The sequence below is a fragment of the Canis lupus genome, chromosome 16 (assembly GCF_048164855.1).
Source record: "Canis lupus baileyi chromosome 16, mCanLup2.hap1, whole genome shotgun sequence".
Taxonomy (NCBI): domain Eukaryota; kingdom Metazoa; phylum Chordata; class Mammalia; order Carnivora; family Canidae; genus Canis; species Canis lupus.
Window position 1 is genome coordinate 60,296,227 of NC_132853.1, and position 18,496 is coordinate 60,314,722.

General features: G+C 64.9%; 1 protein-coding gene across 2 annotated transcripts in view; it reads left to right on the forward strand.

Annotated features, from left to right (window-relative positions):
- Positions 1-2: 2 nt before the first annotated feature.
- The window catches only part of BAHCC1 (BAH domain and coiled-coil containing 1), a 55,647-nt gene continuing 37,153 nt past the window's right edge, over positions 3-18,496 (forward strand). For both annotated transcript variants that reach the window (XM_072781957.1, XM_072781958.1), the window contains exon 1: positions 3-177. In XM_072781957.1, the coding sequence (XP_072638058.1) occupies positions 3-177 (175 nt within the window). The remainder of the gene's footprint in view (positions 178-18,496) is intronic.

Sequence of the window (18,496 nt, forward strand, 5' to 3'; positions counted from 1 at the left end):
GCATGGATGGCCGCGACTTCGCGCCGCCGCCGCATCTGCTGTCGGAGCGCGGGAGCCTGGGCCACCGCAGCGCCGCCGCCGCGCGCCTGGCCCCGGCCGGGCCCCCCGCGCAGCCCCCGGCGCACTTCCAGCCCGGAAAGTACTTCCCGTCGCCGCTGCCCATGGCTTCGCACACAGGTCAGTGCCGGGCGCGGGGGCGCGGGGTGCGGGGGCTCGGGGGGCGCGGGGCGCGGTGCCGGGGGGACGGGCGCGCGCCCCTCCTGCGCCCCGAGCGCTCGCCGAGCCGCCTTCGGTTTCATTTCCCTGCCCGGGCGACGGCGGCGGGCCCCAGGCGGATCATCGCGGTTTGCACCGGCCTTCCCCGGGGTCCCCGGGGTCTCCGAGGGGCAGCCCCGGGGCCGGCTAAAAATAAAGCCTTTCCCCTCCGGCCCCCCTCCCCCACCCCTTCCTGCAGGGGGTTAGGGGAAAAAAAAAAAAAAAGCTAAATTCCCCGGAAACCTCCTTTCTGCATGCTGCATTCACATCCTTAAGACATTCCGGGGCTGGGACAACGAGGCGCTTTCTGCGGGAACAAAACGGCTGTTGTGACGGGGGGCGGGGGGCCCGCGGCCGGAGGATTAGGGCGGTGTGCGCGGGGCGAGCGCTAATGGGCACTGCTGCGGTAAGACGAGCAAATCCTGTTTCTATATAAAGCCTTGAAGTGTCAGGGTGAGAATGGGTTTGCAGGGGCTGCGTGTGCTTTGACAGGCGCCTCTGGTATCCTGCTAACGCCGGCCCCAGCGCGCCGGAGCGCGGCCCAGGCTGGCGGCCGAGGCTGAGGCCCGGGGCCGGGGGAGCTGCCTTGGGATTTCGGTGGAGGCGAGCGCGCTGCCAGTTTGCTCCAAGAGATCTCCTGAGTGTGCCCCCCTCCCCTTCCGGAGAGGGCTGGTCCTTGGCAGGGCTGACCCAGGCCTCCAGAGCGACCCTGAACCCTCCGGGCCGCCCGATGTGACCGTTGAGCGGGGTCACGGGAGAAGCAGAGCTGGGCCGCGGGGAGCCAGGGTGCCTCCGCCTCCAGCAGACCCCGGAGGTCACTGGCCGGCGCCCTCGGAGCTGGCAGGGGTGGTTTGGGGCTTGGTGTGCGGACCTGCTGGTCAGCCTCGGAGGCCGGCTGGCTTTTGTTTACAGTGTGTTCCAAACATCGGAAACATTGCCACTTTTTTTTGTTTGTTTGTTTGTTTGTTAATTTGGCAGTAACAGTTATTATTGCTAGCTTGATGAACTGTGAATACTAATAAAATTATATCTGCTTTAATGGGATTACAATTAGTGTGTGGATTAAAACGGATGGAAGAGCCGGGCTGAGAAGGGAGGATGTCAGGAGGGAGGGCAGTCAGGAAGGGAAATATAAATTTCCTAAAAAGAAAAAAATATGCAAAATTGCTTAATTACGAATGGGGTTTTAGTTTGGAGGTTCAGAAAGTTCAGACGGAGGCGGCAGGAGGGTAGGGGCTGGGCTCCCCGGCTCTCCTAGACTCAGCTCCGCGTGAGAGGTGCTTCCTGTTCCAGCGCCAGCCCTCGCGCCCTCGGCGAGGCCGCCCTTCTTTCTCTTCCTGCTGTTCCCCTCGTTCTGCCCTCTTCTTTTCTCCTCTCTAGATTTATAACTCGAAAGAGGAAACGTACTTGCTTGGGAAATTGGTGATTTAAAAATATCTGTCCTGGCTGTCCCTGAAGTTAAGTGTCTCTCCTGCCTCTGCGCTGGAGCTGCTGCCCACCCAGCTCAGCCCACGCTGGGGGGCTGCGGCTGGGGCTGGGGCGCGAGCTGGCGGGGACGGTGCGGCCTCCCTCCCAGCCCCTTCTCCTGGCTGCAGCCTTGCAGCCTCTGCTGAGGGTGGGCAGGCTGAGCTTGCAGGTTGGGGGATGGGAGGAAGCAGCTGCACCCCCAAACCCCCCCCCCCCCCCCCCCCCCCCGCCACACCGTGCGGGCTAGCCGGGCAGGTAGTAGCATCGCCGCCGAAACAAGGGTCTAGAAGGGCCCCCGACGCCAAGGCTTCCCCAGGGCCATCCCTCTCTGGGGAGGCACAGCCAGGTGAGGTTCCCCGTCAGCTCAGGTCCCCGCTGCCTCCCCTGTCCCCACTCATCAACCCACAGCCGGGCCGGGTCTCGGTCAGCCGCCATGTCCCTTTCTTGCTGTTTTTGCCCGATACAGGCACCACAAAGTCAGGTGGGAATGTGGTCGGGTGGCCTGAACCATTGTCTTGCTCATTCCAAGTTTGACCACGTGGTTCTTGGAGCAGAGGCCATGCTGGGTTTGGAGATCCTGGGTGGGGCCGGCCTGGTCTGTGTCCTTGACCTAGACTCAGCCCGCCTCCCCTTATGCAGGGTGCTCTAGGGGGCGCTGGAGGTCCCCAGGGCACCCTCAGAGGGGGGCCGGAGGGCCACGTGTTCCTTGTTCCTGGAGGCCATTTCCACCCCCCTGGGGGACCAGAGAGACCTATTGTGCTTGGAGGTGTCCGACCCATTAGTGACGGAAAGGCTGGCGGAACGGGCGTCCAGCTAGAAACATCTGCCGCTGAAAGCCTTTTGAAATTGCTGAAAGCCAGAATATCGTATTGGTTTTTAAATTTTAGCTACATCAATTTTTTTTTAAAGGAATTATACCCCAGATCACTTTGCTTTGGTCTGTATCCATATATGATCTAGTTTAGAAAGAAAAAAAGTATAATTAAGTTAAAAAAAATTTTCCCCATTTGTGTGCGGATTTCCAAATGGCTAGTTTGGCGGACTTTCTGCCCATTTCCGCGGATGGCCTCCGATCCGCAGGCCAGGCCAAGGCTGCCGGCAGCCCAGCCGCCCCTCCCCGCCGCGACGGCCCTGCTGAAAGGAGAATCACTCCCAGCTTCTTCGTGTGTCCAGGTCTAACGGGGAGTAGGGTCCCGCCGGCCCGGGTGGAGTCCCTGCGTTCCCAGGGCGGCTCATCCCTGGCGTGGCCACCGGGCTGGGCCCAGAGGCTCCCTGCCCCCGCCCGCCCGCCCGCCGGTCCCGCCCCACCCAGTGCTCTCAGGATGTCAGCCTGAGGACCCTGATGGGACGTTGGGCTCCAAGGCTTCTTTCATTGTCTTTCTAAAAATGAAAGTGCTGGTAGCTTTGTAATCGGGCTGTAGGGTTTTATGGTAAAGTGCAGTTCCAGTAACCTTGTCACCAAAAGGTGCAATTAAAATGTTTGGAATCATTATTTTTAGTGCAGTGTTAGATTTTGTCTCTAATACAGATGGTCCGGAGGCAAAGCTGTGAAATCTAGGGGGAAAAAAAAAAGGAAAATCAACAACGCATCAACCCAAGATTTTTCATCAGCACTACTGCCTGGAGCGGTTGGGGACCGCGCCTCTCCCTGCACTTAAGAAAGGCGCTTAAGAAAGAGGCGCCGGGCCTGGGAGAGGCCGGCCCCCACCCCCTCTTCCGGCCGGCCGGCCATGCCCTCATCCTCCTCGTCCATCCCCCCTGAGGCCAAGCCTTCCAGAAGCACCCGGCCCTTCCCCAAGGCAGGCGGAGGTGCCCATGCAGGTCTTGCTTTTCCGCGATCTGGCTGTGGGCTGGGTCCTCCTCTGCCTCTTCTCTCGTGTCTTTTGGGGTGTACGTGGCCCAGCCTGGAAGCCAGGTGCTGCGGGGTGGGGGGGGCGGGGACGTTGGGAAGGAGCAGGGCGGCAGGTCCCTTCTGTAGGGGGTTCGGCCGACCCCTCCGTCGCTCAACATACTCCTGATTACCAGCCTCCAAAAGAAAGAAAGCAAAACACACTGGAGGAAAAAAAGATAATTTCCTAGTGTGAAAAGACCCCATCAGAGGTTCTCCCTCCCTCGTCATGTGATTTTTTTTGTAAAGGAGAAAAAATACATTTTCGTAAATACCTCATTAACTCAATGACAGGATGGTGTTTCTGCAACAGTTACCAACATTAAGTAGGTGTGAAAAGAGTTACTTTCTGAAGACTCTACCCATCCTGCTCTGGAAGTGACAGAAGCAGACATCAAAGCGGCCGCCCCGCTGCAGAGCCGGGAACCCCGGCGGCCCCGCCGAAGCCATTTTTGGAATGTGGGTTTTTTCTCACTGGGGCTCGGGCTGCCCGTGTCTGATTATCGCCCATAAGGATATTCCTATAGGAATATTCAGGTCACGTGAGTAATAAAGCAAATTAGCCCGCGAGGCGGGGAGCGGCCTGGTACGGAGAGCCCATCTCCCCAGGAAAACACACGCACCCCCAAACACTCCCCGGTTATTCTTAGAAATCTCCCTCCTCTGCTTCGAGACTAGGTTCAGCAGCCCGCACAGACAGGACCAAACGCATAGGAGTCTGTTAGAATAACACGGATGAGGCTAAAAATACCCCTCAGAAACACACATAAAAAAGCCAAATCCAACAACAGAACGAGCTAAAAATATTCCAGGCTTTGGCAAAGAGCACAGAGTTAAATAAATTATACAAGAGCCATTCATGGGAGCAAGTTGACTTTCTCTCTTACGGGAACTTGGTTCAAGCTAATAAAAATAATAATTTACTGGCCACTGAGCTTTGCATGAGTTTAAATTTAATTGGTGGGGCTTCTGGCGTTTGTCACTTCTTGGCGATTAGTGGGCTTGCCCTGGCCTGGGGCGGGATGGGGAGGGGGTGGCGGGCCTGGGGTCCCTGGAAGCTCGAGTCCCTCCAGGCTCCTGAGGAGGAGGGCCTGGGTGCAAAGGCCGGATGCCTAGGAGGTGGAAGGAGGAGGGGGGCTGCCTGCAGGGAGGGGGCGGTTGGGGGCGACGGGAAAGAGACAGGCAAGGTGCGGCTATTTTAATTTGATAAATGATCGTACACCTTTAAGAGTGTGTTTTAACAATCAAGATACACTCCAGCAAGTTGATAGGATGTTCGCTGTCAACTTACATATGTCATCAGAGCGGGCTGTGAGCATAAATAATGTGCCAGAGCGTGCGGGATGTGCTGCAGCCTCTCCCGGAGCCGGGCAGGTAGCACCCCTGTCCCCTGCTGGCGCTTCTCTCTCCTGGTGTCTGGGGTCAGTGGTCAGAGGAGGAGGACAGGACAGGACTGGGGTGGGGGCAGGAGGGTGGAAGTCTTTCCTCTCTAGGGAGTCCTCAGGTCTCCCCGCCAAAGTAAGAGTTTAGTGGGCTTGTTGGAGAAGACACTGCAGGGAGGACCCGAGGCCGGAAGTGCAGCGTTGTTGGCTGGTGTCTTCAGGCGGCAGATGTCCATGTTCAGCCACTTCCAGGAATGTTAAGTTTCCACCAAGGGATTAGGGTCAGAGCACCCCCGCTTGGCTCTCTTCTGTTCCTTGGTTGTGCCTCAGTGGAACCCCCCCCCAAGAGATCTCTGCGGGCCCTCCTAAACTCCTGAAAGACCCCGCTTCCCAGGATGCCCCCGGTCCAGCTCCAGGGGTGGGGGGAGTCCCCAGGACAGAGACTGCCCGGCTAGTGCTTCCGCGTGGGCGGAGGAGGGCCTTGGTGGCACCCCCTGGAGCACAGTGGACAGGGGTGAGAAGAAGGCCCGCTGGGGACAGCTGGCAGGAAGCCCAAGGAGCCCACCCCGGGTCCACCCAGCAGCGCCCTGTGACGAGCAGGCACAGCCCGCTGGGAGAGGCCTCTGGGCCCCAGCAGATGGGAGCTGCCCTGCACCCTGGACCCTGCGTGGCCGCTGTTTTGACTGGCGTGAGCAGAGCCCCCGGAGGTTCCCACCGCCCCCCCAGCCCCCTGATTTCAGCCCAAGGCACGTGCTGTCCTTCAGAGGGGCCCCGGTCTCCCCGTCGAGGGCGTGCATGAAGGGCTGGTCTCCGTCACCAGTCCCAAGAGAAGACCCTTCACAGCCTTTGGCGGGCGCGCTCCCCAGGCCTCGGGTCCTTAGCCCTTGCCCAAGCCGTGTCCACTGTGTGCACCCTGTGAGTGACTTCTGGCAGCTTCTCAGAAGAAACCATCCCCCCAGGACAGGTGTCCAAGGACAGCCTGGCCTGTCACCACCCATCAAGAGAAGGTTCTCGAACCTCCGGTCCTGGCCTGCAGCCTCCTGGAGAGGTGGCTTCTCCGGGATGCCCCTTGGAGACAGCCCCGCCAAGGCACAGCACGCAGACAGGTGACCTGTCTGATGTCCCCCGCCCCCGTCATCCACCAGGGAGCAGCTCTCCAGGGAGCAGCTCTCGGTTCCCTGTTCCCCTGTTCCCCTGTTCCCCTGTTCCTCTGGGGCCAAAGACTGGGGATTGCAGGGGAACAACAAAATCAAAGCTAGCCTGCCGCCTCTAGAAACTGTCCCCCGGGCCCCCTCCTCAGCCCCTCCCCCAGTCCCATCCCCCTTCCCCCACCCCCCTCCCCCAGCCCCCAGCCCCCAGCCCCCTCCCGCCAGCCCCCTCCCTCAGCCCTTCCTCCCTGGCCCCTCCCCCAGCCCCTTCCCCTCCAGCCCCTTCCTCCCCGGCACCCCCAGCCCCTCTCCCAGTCCCGTCCCCCTTCCCCCCACCCCCACCCCTTCCCCCCAGCCCCGAGGAAGCTGGGCCTGCGCCTGCGGCGCTCGGTGGGGCTGCCTGCCGCTGCACCTTGGCTCTGCCGCTCTGCCCGATGACGTTTTTATGGGATAATATACCGTTTAGATCACGCGGGCCCGCTTGACAGTGGGCCGCCCCTGTTGGTTGTAATACATAACATCCTGCCTCCCTGGCCCTGAGCGCAGCTGCCCCGGCCGGCGACAGGGACGGCGCTGGAGGGGGGGGGGGGGGCGAGGGCGGCCGCGGGGCGGCGTCCAGCGCCGAGCGGGACCAGGAGCTGGCACCAAGGGCCACGGCAGCTGTCCGGGCGATTAGGTTCCAGATGGGATCAGCCAGGAAGTGGTTTTCTCATTCTGGCCTGGGGTGGGGGGAGGAGGGGAAGACAAGGAACAGGTGGGTCGGCTTCCCTGCCCCCCCCCCCCCCCGCCACCCCCCAACAAAGAGTCCAGTGTCTTCAGATGCGAAGGCCGGTGCCATGCGCTGGGGGGACCCACTGCGTGCCTGGCCCCGGAGGAAAGAGGAAACGGCCCCTCCCCGCCTCAGGGCAGGAACTTGGTTTTCCGCTGGATATTTCCAGAAATGGGGGACCGAGGAGAGGACCCTGGTGCTGTCCATCGAGGCCTCTCAGCAGCTGGCTGGGGCCCGAGGGCGGCCTGGGAGCAATGCCTTCCTGGGGCCGCCCCACCGAGAGAGGGAGAGAGAGAGAGAGAGAGAGAGAGAGATGGAGAGAGAGATGGAGAGAGAGATGGAGATGCCTGAGGCAAATTGCATAAGGACTGAACGGCCCCTGCCATCTTCTGGGAAGGCAGGTCTTGGCTGAGTCCCTCGGCCTGTCCCTCGGCCTGTCCCCCGGGGCAGCCAGGGGCTTTCCTCCCAGGGACTCCCTTCCACAGGCAGCTCCAGGGGCAGGCGGTGCGGCCCCCCGAGTGCTGAGCACAGCTGGACAGCGGGGAGGAGGCCCGCTGGGGCCCAGAGCCCAGGCTGGGGCCGCGCTGCCCAACACAGGCCCCACGCGTGCCCACAGGTGGCACGTGCCCACCCAACCAGCCTTCAAGGAATCACATTCCAGCGCCCCTGGGAGAGCCGGCCGTCCGGTGACCTGAATGCGAGCGCTGGCCCGTGTCCATTCGCGCCACCTGCTCTGTCCTTGAGCTCCGGCCGGCCAGGGTGGTGCCCACTCAGGGCCCGCCCTTGCAGGAGGGGACTGGTCGCCTTGCTCGAGTTCCCTCTTGCCCTCTCACCGTGGACCCTGGAAGCTCTTCCCGCAGGACACCCCGTGGCTCCCAGGGCAGCCCCCAGTACTCCCAGTGGGCTCCCTGCCCTGCCCCCCCCCCCCGCCGGCACCACCCCCCAGCCAGTTCCATGGCCACCGCCGCCCGGGCCTCGTCATGCAGCTGGTCCCAGAGGGTCCTGGCCTCAGATTCTCAGAGCCCCCAGGTGCCCGTGCTGGGCAGCTCCACCCAGCCCCCCACCCCCACCCCCACCCCCACCCCCACCGTGTTCTGCTCAGACTCCACCTGTCCTTCCCGGGAGGGCCTCCCTGGGCCTCCAGCCCATCTCTGGCCCTGACCTCCTGGCTGCCCGGTGCACGAGACCCTGCCCACTGCCGGCGGGGTGGGTGCCCTCCTGGGTGTGCCCCCCTCCCCCAGGCCCGCCGGGGCTGGGCCTCCCAGGGTGGTGGGGGCCCCCAGGGGGGGATGTGTGCCCTGCCAGGGTGGCACGCACATGCCTGGGGGAGTGAGGAGGGCCCCGTTTGGTTTTCCTCCCATGATTTCACAGCCACGTCGGAGAAAGGGGCAGATAAGGACTGTCTCTGGGAGGACCGAGTTAGGGGGAGAGGGATGGGAGACGTGCCAGGGTCTGCCCTGACCCTTGGTCTGTTCTCGAAAACCAAGGTGCCCTCTCCCTACCTGAGTGCGACATGCATGCTGGCAGTGCTCCCTGCGTGTCCCTAGCCTGTGTGGCCACCTCCCAGGGGCCAGGTCAGCGTCTCCTCATCTTCCAGAAGCATCTCGTCATTTGCAGAGGCTCCCAAGCTGTGTGCGCCACATATTAAAAGGTGTCGGAGCTAAACAGATTGGCAGAGTGAGCTGTCCCCCTGTTAGAGTCCCACCTGGAGGCGGGGGCTGGGGGCAGAGGCCAGCGGCTTCACCAGAGTCATAGGGCAGTGGTGGGTGAGGGGGGGAGCTGGGGAGGGCTGCCCTCCCCTCCCCTGTGGCTGCAGGCAGAGTTGGATGGGGTGGGGCCACCCCCCCCCCCAAGATTAGGGCCCTGGAGAGACACAGGAGCCCCCCAGGCGGGGCCTGGAGTCTCATCCCATGCCCTCCGTGGCATCTCCATGCGAGGGGTCAGGCCTTTCACCCCTGGGAGCTGGCTCCTGGTTCTCTGGCCAGACGCCTGGCCCGGGAGGTGTGCGTGGTGGGACTGGCCATACACAGGCTTTCTGACAGCCGGGGGCCCCTGCTCTGTCCCCGAGGAGCCCGTTGGAGCTGGCTGGACACACACGTGTGCACAACCCGGCCCCAGGATGCGCCCAGGGGCCTGCAGAGAAGGTGCTGCCTGAGTCTTGCAGGAGGGGCTGCTTCCCCGGGGGGACAGGCAGGGAAGCACTTGGGGCCCCTCCCTCATGGGTCACAGCCCCCCCAGCCCTTCTCCGTTGAGGTCTTGTGGTCTTGATCACAGAGGTAGGAAATGGGTTCTGGCTCCTGCGCCCCGGCACTGGGGTCCTGCCATGGCCCACCGGGGTGGGCTCTTGCTTCTGGGGGCCGTAGGCATAGAGTGGGGCTAATGGACGTGTCTGGGGCTTCTCACGGGGGTTTGGCCTCGTAGGGACAGAGGTGCAACCCCTGGGGTGGGCAGAGCGACCTGCCTGCAGGTCCTAGAGCCCCATGGGGCAGCACGAGGAGCCGTGGACCTGCGCGTGGAGTGGGGGTGCCGGCATCTCTCTCTGGAGACCACGGGGAGCATCCGAGGCCAGAGGCAGGGCGGCCCCCGGGGAACTGGGCAGATGACCCGGGCCAGGTCCCGGGCGGGCGGGTCAGCAGGGAGGAGTGCCTCCTTTCTGTGTGTCGAGATGCTAGTGGGACGGGGGCCAGGCATCTGCTCCTCTATCCCCGGCTGCCACCGTCCTAGTCCCCAGCCCTCTGCCCTGCCCCTCCGCGGATGTGCCCTGCGTGGCCTCCTTCCTGCTTCCCCGTTTTCTGTGCCTCCAAACCCTGACCCCGCCCACACCTGTGGTTGATTTGGGCCAATGAGTGTGAGGCTGGGGAGACCCGTAGGGAGGTCACAGGCCACTGACTTACAGGTGGGGAGGGTCACCCACCCGCTGCTGGCTCTGTCCTCTGCCCCTGGATCCTCACTGAGCACAGGAGGCCCAGGAACTTCGAGGTCCGCGCCGGCCTCCCCGCTCCCTCTCTGCTTCCCCCTCCCTCCCTCCTCTGACTCTGCAGGGCAGCCCCAGCCCAGTCTGTCTGTGGAGCTGGCCCCCCACATCTGCTGGGAGGCCCGGTGGGCTGCTGCCCCCCTGCCTGGCTGTGTCGTGGCCCCCGGGTGCTGGGTTGGAGATGTGTGACCCCTGGAGGTGGCTCGGACTCCCCCTCCCCTGCACCACCCACCTGCCCAGGGGGAGCCCGGAGCTCCAGGTGGTCCCTGGGCCATCAGTGTCCCCCTGTGCCCTGTAGACCTTCCACCCCAGCCTGTGCGACTCACTCAGGTCCCTCCCGCCCGTCACGCTTCCCTCCCAGCCCCGCGCTCACGCCCCCGGCCCTGCACCCTTGTAGCCTTGGCACGTGTGCTCAGGAAGGCACCGTGTGGCACCAGCCCGGGCGCCTCCTCACCGGCGGCGCTCCCCAGGGCCCCGGCGGCCTGCAGGCTGCGGGTTCAGGCCCCGGGCAGGGATGTGAGTCAGGTGAGGGTGGAACTGGGGCTCCCACCTCCCTTCTGGCCTCCGCGGCACCTTCTGGGGGTGCTGACAACAGATCCCTTCGTCCCTGGCCTCAGTGCACGGCCCTCCTCACCCTGCACAGGACGCGGTGGAAGGAGCTGGACTCTGGAGCCCACAGGGCCTGCTGGGTCTGCCCAGTGGGGCAGGTGCCCTGTGCCGTCAGCCTGCCGTGTGCCCCAGCCACCCGGCCAGCAGGTCACTCGTGGGCAGTTTGCCTGAAGCCAGTCCCCTTTCTGAGACTTTTTCATCCCTGTGGGTCTCCTAAAAATAAGCTTTCAATTTATTTTAAATTAACATTAGAATTAAATCTAAATTAAGTTGTAATGCATCTTAGGCCAGCTCTTAAAAAGTCCTTAACGTATGTGAACACACGTAAGATTGAGAGAAGTCAGGCCATCCCACCCTTCGTCACCTGTCGCAGATGTGAGGACAGATACGTAGTCGAAATCCGAAATGACTGAGTCCGAAAGGCCCTTGAGGAGGAGATGGCCACAGGACCCGTAGGACCCCAACAGAAGGGCAGGGGGTGGGACGAGGCCCTGCACGGCGCCTGCTTGTGCCTGCCCGCAGCGGTCAGGGACAGAGGTAACTAACCTTGGGCCTGGCTTGAAGGGAAGTAGGCTGTGGGGGGCCCCGGGGGAGCTGGGGGTGCATCTGTGTCTGTGTGGTGAGGTCAGGAGGCAGGTGGGGCTCAGGGGGACTTCCCACCTAAACCTGGATTTCTGGCTTTTCTGGAGAAGCAGATCTGTTTGCTGAGTTGCTGACTCCCCTCCTGATCCTCCCTTTACCTTCCTGAAGGTTCTTCCTTTGCTCCGGGCTCCCTCCCCTCTCTGCGGTAGTCAGCTATCGCCGTGTGACAAGTCATCCCAAACGTGGCAGCTTACAGTGGCATGCGTCATTGTGTCACGCTTCCTGTGGGTCAGGAATCTGAGTCAAGGAGTCGCCAGGGCTGCGGGCATCTCCAGGCTCGGTGCTGGTGGGCCCCCTTCCGGCCCCCCTGCACCCTGTGGCTGCCACAGGCCTCTGGGCTCAAGGGGCGGGGGGGGGGGGGGGGGGGGGGGGGGGAGGGTGTGTGTGTGTGTTACATACCAGAGGTCAGGGGTCACCGGGAGCCCCCCCCCCACCTGAGTCCCTCCTGAGGCCATAAGTGCCCTGTCATGCCCGCCACTCTTGTCCCACTGCTGGCCAGCTGGCGGCCCCGGGGGGGGGGGGGGGGGGCGCTGTCCCCCACCTCCACCCACACTCCCCGGCTCCCCGCATGTGACCTGGCCAAGCCACTGGAGAACTACCTCATTCCCTCTCAGCTCAGACCCCTCCTTGCTCCACAACCTTGTCATCACTTCCTCACGGTGACCCCACTCTGGCTTGTCCCCTCCTAGAGCCCGACCCCTGCTCCATGGAGGCCCCCAGACAGACGTGGCCCTGCTGCCCGGCTGGCCAGACGTGCTGGCTGTGGCATCGTCTTACCACCTGAGAGATGTCCCCTTGGAGAGATGCCACCAGCAAGGCAGCGACTTGGCCCCAAAATAGCCTCGAGGACAGTGTGGGCCACCGAGATCCAAGGGTCATTGTTGGAGGCCAGGGTGCCTGGCCTGTGGTTTCCTCAGATTCCGGGCTGGGCCCGGGCGAGGGCCGCTGACCCCGCACAAGGCGGGCACTCGGTAATTGTGTGTCTAATGAATGAGTCGGGTTAGAGTTTCACTGTCCGGACGGAGCCCAGGGTTCAGGCTGTGGCTTGGGTGACAGGGGTGTTGCACTGTGACGTCTGGGCAGCCCTTCCCTGCTGTGCGTGGACCAGCGGCCTGCCCTGGCGAGGTCAGCAGGTGCCCTGGGCCTGCTGCAGCCAGACCCTGGGGACGGGGAGCCAGAGGTCATGGTGCACTGGTGGCCTCCGGACCCTCCGGACCCTCTGAGGCTGTGTGTGAGGCGGTGCCCTGGGGGGCCTGTCCTGTCTGGGCAGCCCAGCAGACGCCCCCTTTCCCCCTCAGGCAGCAGAGCCTTTTCTGTATGCAGTTGCTTGGGGTGGGAATTGAGGGGAGGGGCTCAGTCCTCAGGCTTAGGGACCGTTCCTGGGGTGCATGGGGCCCACGTGGCCGAGCTTGGTGAGGCCACCCACTTGCCCTGGGGTCACATTGGGAGCAGTGCGGGAGCCCAGTCTCCCTGGGCTGGTTTTCTGCCCAGCCCTCCCACCCCGGCCCCTCGCAGGCCCCAGCCTGTGGGGAGTGGGGAGCACGGGGCTGGACACCAAGGTGGCAGGGGGACAGGGGTACGCAGGGGTGCTGCTGGCGTTTCTCTGCGCTGCAAGTTCCTGCTGGCAGCCCCCTGGGCCGGCCTTCAATCGACCCCATTCTGGAGGCCACCCCTCCCGCCTCAGGGCTGCCCCTCTGTGGACCTGTGGGGTGTGTTCCCCCAGCCCCGAAGCTGCTCTTCTTGCCCCTGCACCTCGAGAGTCCCCAGAAACGCCAGAGCGTCACCGCTGGGGGCTGAGATTTCCCTTCCACTCACGCTGAGTGTTTCCAGAGGTTAGAACACCTCCTCTCTGTGCTGGTAGGGGAGCGAGGTTGTCCCTGTCACCGCTGCAGGGCTGCGGGCGCTCCCCACCCCGCTGCCAGCCCTCCCTGCGAGCGCCTCCCTGCTTTTGGCCCCGGGGACTCGGGGTGGGAAGGGGGCGCCAGAAGTTGGGGCTCCTGCAGGTCTCTGCCTGGAGGGCCCGGGGCCCTGGGCTCACCCGTCTGTGGGAGCAGGGTGCGTGGTGGGGAGCAGGCCTGGATCCAGCCTTTCTCCAGGGGCCCCTGGGGGATTTGGTCTCCCTCGGGGCCCTTGGGGGAGTCACGTGGGCCACCCCTGCCCGTCCCCCCTCCCCCCTGCACGGCGATGCCATCTCCTGCAAAATAAACAGCATCTTTCGCTAATGACACCCGCCTTTCCTCCGCCCCCCCCACTCCCCACCCCCGCCCCCAGCATCATATCTCACGTCCCACAACCTCACATCCCACAGAGCCTTTGCCGGCTTGGCTCTCACGTGCTCGTCGTGACTTCTCTCCGCGTCTCCGCGCCCTGGTGTGTGTGCACGTTTCCCTGGGCTGCTCCTGGCTCCCTGCCCTTCCCGCTGGTCTCTCCTACTTCAAGCCCCCGCACCCCCCCCCCGGGCAAACCCCTGGGCTGAGAGGCCCCTCCTGAGCCGGCCCCTTGCCAGGCCCACGGTGGCCACGCGCTGACCACTGAGGCAGGACCAGCTTCCCAGGGCACTTGGGGTCGGGCGGCCACGCGGTGCCTGGCCAGGTGCTAGCGGAGGGCCCTGCGCGGGGGCGGCCTGGGTGCACGTGGAGCCTCGAGAAACAGAATCAGGAAGGGACGTGTTCTCCCGGAGGGGGCGGCACTGGAGCAAGAGTCCCAGTGGCTGGATCGAACCATACCTAAAGGAGTGGGTGGGGAAACGAGGACAGTTGGCACCGGCGTCAGGGACCTATAGAACTTGAGAGGGCCCTCCTGCCCTGCCCGCCTGCCCTCTCTTTCTCAGAGACCGGAGGCTGGTCCACACAGTGACCCGGGCAGATTTCGGGTGCCCTCCTGGCCACCCTCCTGGCCCCGCTCCAGGACGCTGCAGCCGAGCCAGCCCGCCTGGGGGTCCGGCCCATGGTCCCTGGTCCTTCTCAGGCACGAGAAGCTGGCCTGAGGGCGGGCGGCAGCCAGGCGGAGCTCCCCAGCGCATCGTGGTAGCCACCGGACGGAGCACCCCAGGGCCTGCGGCCGCCTCTGCCCTTGCCCAGCAGCCACGGCTCCGCTGGAGCCCACGACGCACACCAGTGCCTCTCCCACCTGGGGGTGGGTGCAGGTGCCTGGGTCAGCCCGCAGCCCTGCTAGGAGTCTGGGACGGGTCTGTCTTCAGATCCCTCCAGCCCACCCAGGCCAGCCCGACCTCCGGGCCTGGTAGCAGGACCCGGGGCAGGATGTGGGATGTCACCTGAGGGAGCTCGCCAGCCTTCCTCACCCTGGGAAGACGAGGTGCCTCTGAGCGCCCCACCCTGGAACTGCCAGCTTCCAGGCAGGGAGAGTCCTGCATTTACTGAGAACGGCAAAGGGGTTGGTGAACCAGCCGAGAGCAAGAGGCCGGCTTCCGTGAGGTTTCATGCCAGCCGAGTGCCAAGGGGACTGCCTCTGTGGCCAGCAGGCGAGGGGCACGGGGCCAGGGGGCTGGGGCCAGGGCAGCTGCAGCACACATGCCCCCTGCTCAGGGCCAGCGCCCAGGTGGGCCCATGGCCGGGGCGGCCGCCAGGTAGGGCTGAGGGTGGCAGGACAGGGAGTAACTATACCTGGGTCTGGGGGTTGTGACTGCCTACCAGGGAGGGATAATCCGATGGGAGGGGAGGGATGAAAGGAAGGAGGGAGGGAGGGATGGGTCCATGGGATGGTGAGCCTGACCCCAGGTGGCCTCCACCAGCACCTGCCTCACCCCTTAGAGCCTCCTCCTGCTGTGCTGACCTTGGAGCCTCTGCCAAGTGCAGGCAGCCATCTCACCTTCATGGGGTGGGGGTGGGGGTGGGAGGAGGAAGATCACACCCCTGGACACCGGTCCAGTGCCAGGCAACGCGGACACGATGGCCAGGCCCACTAGACCCTCCACCCCCGGCCTGGAGCCTTCACTCGGGGCCCATACTGTGCTGGTGTGAGCACGTCACACCAGGCCCCGCGAGCAGGTGTGCTGGGCCCTCTGTGGGAGGCCCGGCGGCTGGGGGCCGAGGGCTGGGCTCGGGAGCCCCAAGTGCAGCGTCTAGACCAGAGCCTCCAGCTCCTCGCACCGACTTCTTTCAAGGTGGCGGGAAGGGAAGGGCCTTGCTTCACCAAGGACACTCTGCCTGTTGGGGGTGTTCAGGGGTGGTTTTGACCGCCCCGGCCACCTCCCCAGCCCACCCCCCAGCCCACCCCCCAGCCCCGCCGCTTGCCTGCCCTCAGGGGGGTTCTGGGGGGGAGGTGCTGGCCGCCTGCCCCGGGGAGGGTGCAGGGAAGGAGGCTGTGTGAAGGGCAGGGGAGCACGGAGGAGAGCTGTGCCCGGACCCTCGACCCCGGCCGGGGCCCTCTGAGTCACTCCCCGCCCCGAGGCCGAGGGCGGCCCCTTTGCCCAGCCAAAGGGCTAAATTTACCCTTTTAATAAGAACCAGACTTATATCCGATTTTCCTTTTCTTTTATTAGTTCTGGGCTGTTGGTGGTTGGGCCTCCCCTGTCATCTTGCCTCCACGTTGGTCGGCTGGGTGGCTCAGCAACCACAGAATTTTCCTATTATGGCCTGAGAACCGCTGCCTTTGGGCCAACCCGGGCTTCTGGAACGTTCTCCTGGGCCATTGGAGAGGGGCTTCCCATGTGACACGCTCATGTTTCTGGGCGGCTGCCCCTCACCCTGGGCTGCTCCACATCCTCGGGCTGGGCCGGCCCGCAGCCTCAACCTCTGCTTCACATCCTTGCCCCCTCGGACTCTCCCCCTCCCTCCTCTCTCCCGGCTCCTGCCTCAGGCTCCTCTTCTGGTCCAGCCACCATCTCAGAGTTGTGCACAGCAGCCGGGATCGCTGGACAGGCCAATGCCTGGGGGCGGCCAGCTTGCAGCCGGAGGGAGGGGACTCCCCCAGGTCCCCACAGTGGGTGTGTGGGTCTTTGAGCCTGCCCTGCAAGGCTGGCCCTGCAGGGGGGCGTCCCAGACCAGAGGGCTCCATGCCGTCCAAGCTGCTTCTCCACCGCAGAGAGGATGGGCTGCCCTTTGGAGGGTGGGCCTGGCCACGGGCCTACCAGCTGTCCCCCAGCAGCCACACGAGTTCTGGGGCCACTTTTAGGTCCAGGTTGCGGGGGACTGAGCAGCTGGCCTGGTCAGGGTCCTGCTCCCCAACAGCCTGGGGGTGTTAGAGCTACAGTGTGGTGTGGACTAGAGGCTAGGGTCCCCTTCCGCCCCAGGCGAGCCTGGCTGTGCCCCCACCTCCCAGGGTGGAGGAGGAAGGAGGTAGGCAGGACCCAGGCAGCTGGTCAGCCCACTGCCCCCTCCCATGTCCCCCGGGGGTCGGGCAGACGGAACCAAAGGCCAGGGTCTGGGCCCGCGAGGGGGCCAGTCTGGCGGGAGTCTGGCCTGGGAAGCAGGCCTTCGAGGGCCCCTCGTGCGTGCTTTGTGCCTCGTGTCCACACCCAGGTGCAGTGCACATCCTCAGAGCCCATGCCTCAGACACGCGGGGTCATCTGTGCCCCGTGCACACACTAGCGGCCGTGCAGCGGCGCTCACACGTGGTCACCCTGCGAGCACGCCCTGTCATCTCATGCCTGGGCCGTAGTGGGGTCCAGCCCTGTCGGGACCGTTCCGGGCGGTCGCTGGGAATCCTCCAGCCCCGTGCACACCCAGAGTGCCCCCTCCCTGGCCCCCTCCCCCCACCCGCTTTCCCGCAGGCTGCCCAGGCCGCAGCATCTCCGTCCCTGCAGGACTAAGGCTGGACGCCAGCTGGACACTGTCCTTCCGCGCTCCCTGTCCCGGATGAGAGGGGTGTGGCTGGGCCCTGCGCTGGGCTGTGGGTCCTTCCTGCCCCCTGTTCTCGACAGCTCCCTGGGGGCCTGGTTCAGCCCCTCGGCACACCTCCTGTCCCTCTGGTGTCCTGGGGGAGACCCAGGGATGGCCCCAGCGTTCGGGTGTCCCCAGCGCCCAGGTGAGCCCTGCAGGCCTGAGCAGGTATGAGCGGGAGGGTGGGAGCTGGAGGATGCAGGGCCCGGGGAGTCCCGTGCCATCGGCAGTCACTGGGCTTCGGGGAGTCAGGGGAGCCCCGGGAGGCTTGCTTCTCAGGAGCAGCCGCAGCCATCCTGGCCATTTCTGCACAACACAGCTCGGCTTCCAGAAGGGAGGGTGCCGTCCCCGTGGCTCACTCAAGACGAAACAAGCGCTGGTTGTGCCCAGCTCTGAGGCCCTCGCCTGCCCGACTTCTGCTCCCTCGGCCCTCGGCCTGGGGTCACAGTGAGCAGCCGGGCTCCTGGGGCCCCCCGCAGGTCTGGCACAGGGGTGGGGCTGGACACAGAAGCACTGCAGGCACCCGGCTGCCCAGGCCACCAGGCCCTCCGAGCTCTGGGTGCGAAGCCGCCAGTCAGTGCCCTGGGCTGGAGGCTCCCCCGGGTGACACCTGTGCTCGGGTGGGAGCAGCCGCAACTCCTGGCGGTGGCAGGTGGCCTGGCCAGAGGGTAGCTGGAGGAAGACGCAGCTGTCCTCGGGCGTGCCCGGCCACGTGGGGCCACCCCAGCCAGGCCCACAGAGCGGCTGCTGTCTGCCTGGGTTTAGCCTCCCAGCACCGAGGCCCCGGGGGCGAAGGCGGGGCTCAGCAGTCACCTGACAATGTCGGGGTGCTCAGGGCCTTGCAGCCCAGCCCCGTCCAGCTGGGGCAGCTGTGAGGGCAGCGGCCAGCCAGGGAGGGCCAGTTTCCCGGTCCGGGTGGTCTGGGCCTCGGGGTGCAGGGTCAGATGGGGCTCGGGGTCGGGGCTGTGCTGAGGAGCTGGGCCGCCAGGGGGTGTCGTGTGCCCCCCCCCCCCCCCCCCCCGCCCCGGGCATGCTGGCTTCGGTAGCAGGTTTCTCAGCCAGCCCGGCGCCCGGGCCAGGCCTCCGTGGGGTACAAGGCACAGCCTGGGCGGTGCCGGAGCCGGGACCGGAGCCCTGTGTCTGGGGCGGCAAAGCCTGGGCGGCCGGCGGCCCTGCGCACACCCACTCGGCGGCCAGGCCCCTTTCCTGAACACGGGCCACGTCTGTGACGACAGTGACGGAGAATCCCGGGGCAGCGGCCACCTGGGCACGCACGCTGGGGGGAACAGGGCGGCCTCGGAGTGGATGGGCCTCCTTCAGCCCCAGCTGGCACCCTTGGGACCACAGCGTCCGCACGGGGATGCCCCACGGTGGGCCCCCGGCCGGGACTTCATGAAGGCAATGCGTGAGGTCCGCAGAGCCCCTGGTCTGAGAGGCTGGAGCCCAAGGCTCCGGGGTGAGGGCGCCCAGCCGAGGGCGGGGGTGTCCACCCGAGGACCTCTCTGGCCTTCCCTGCTGCTCG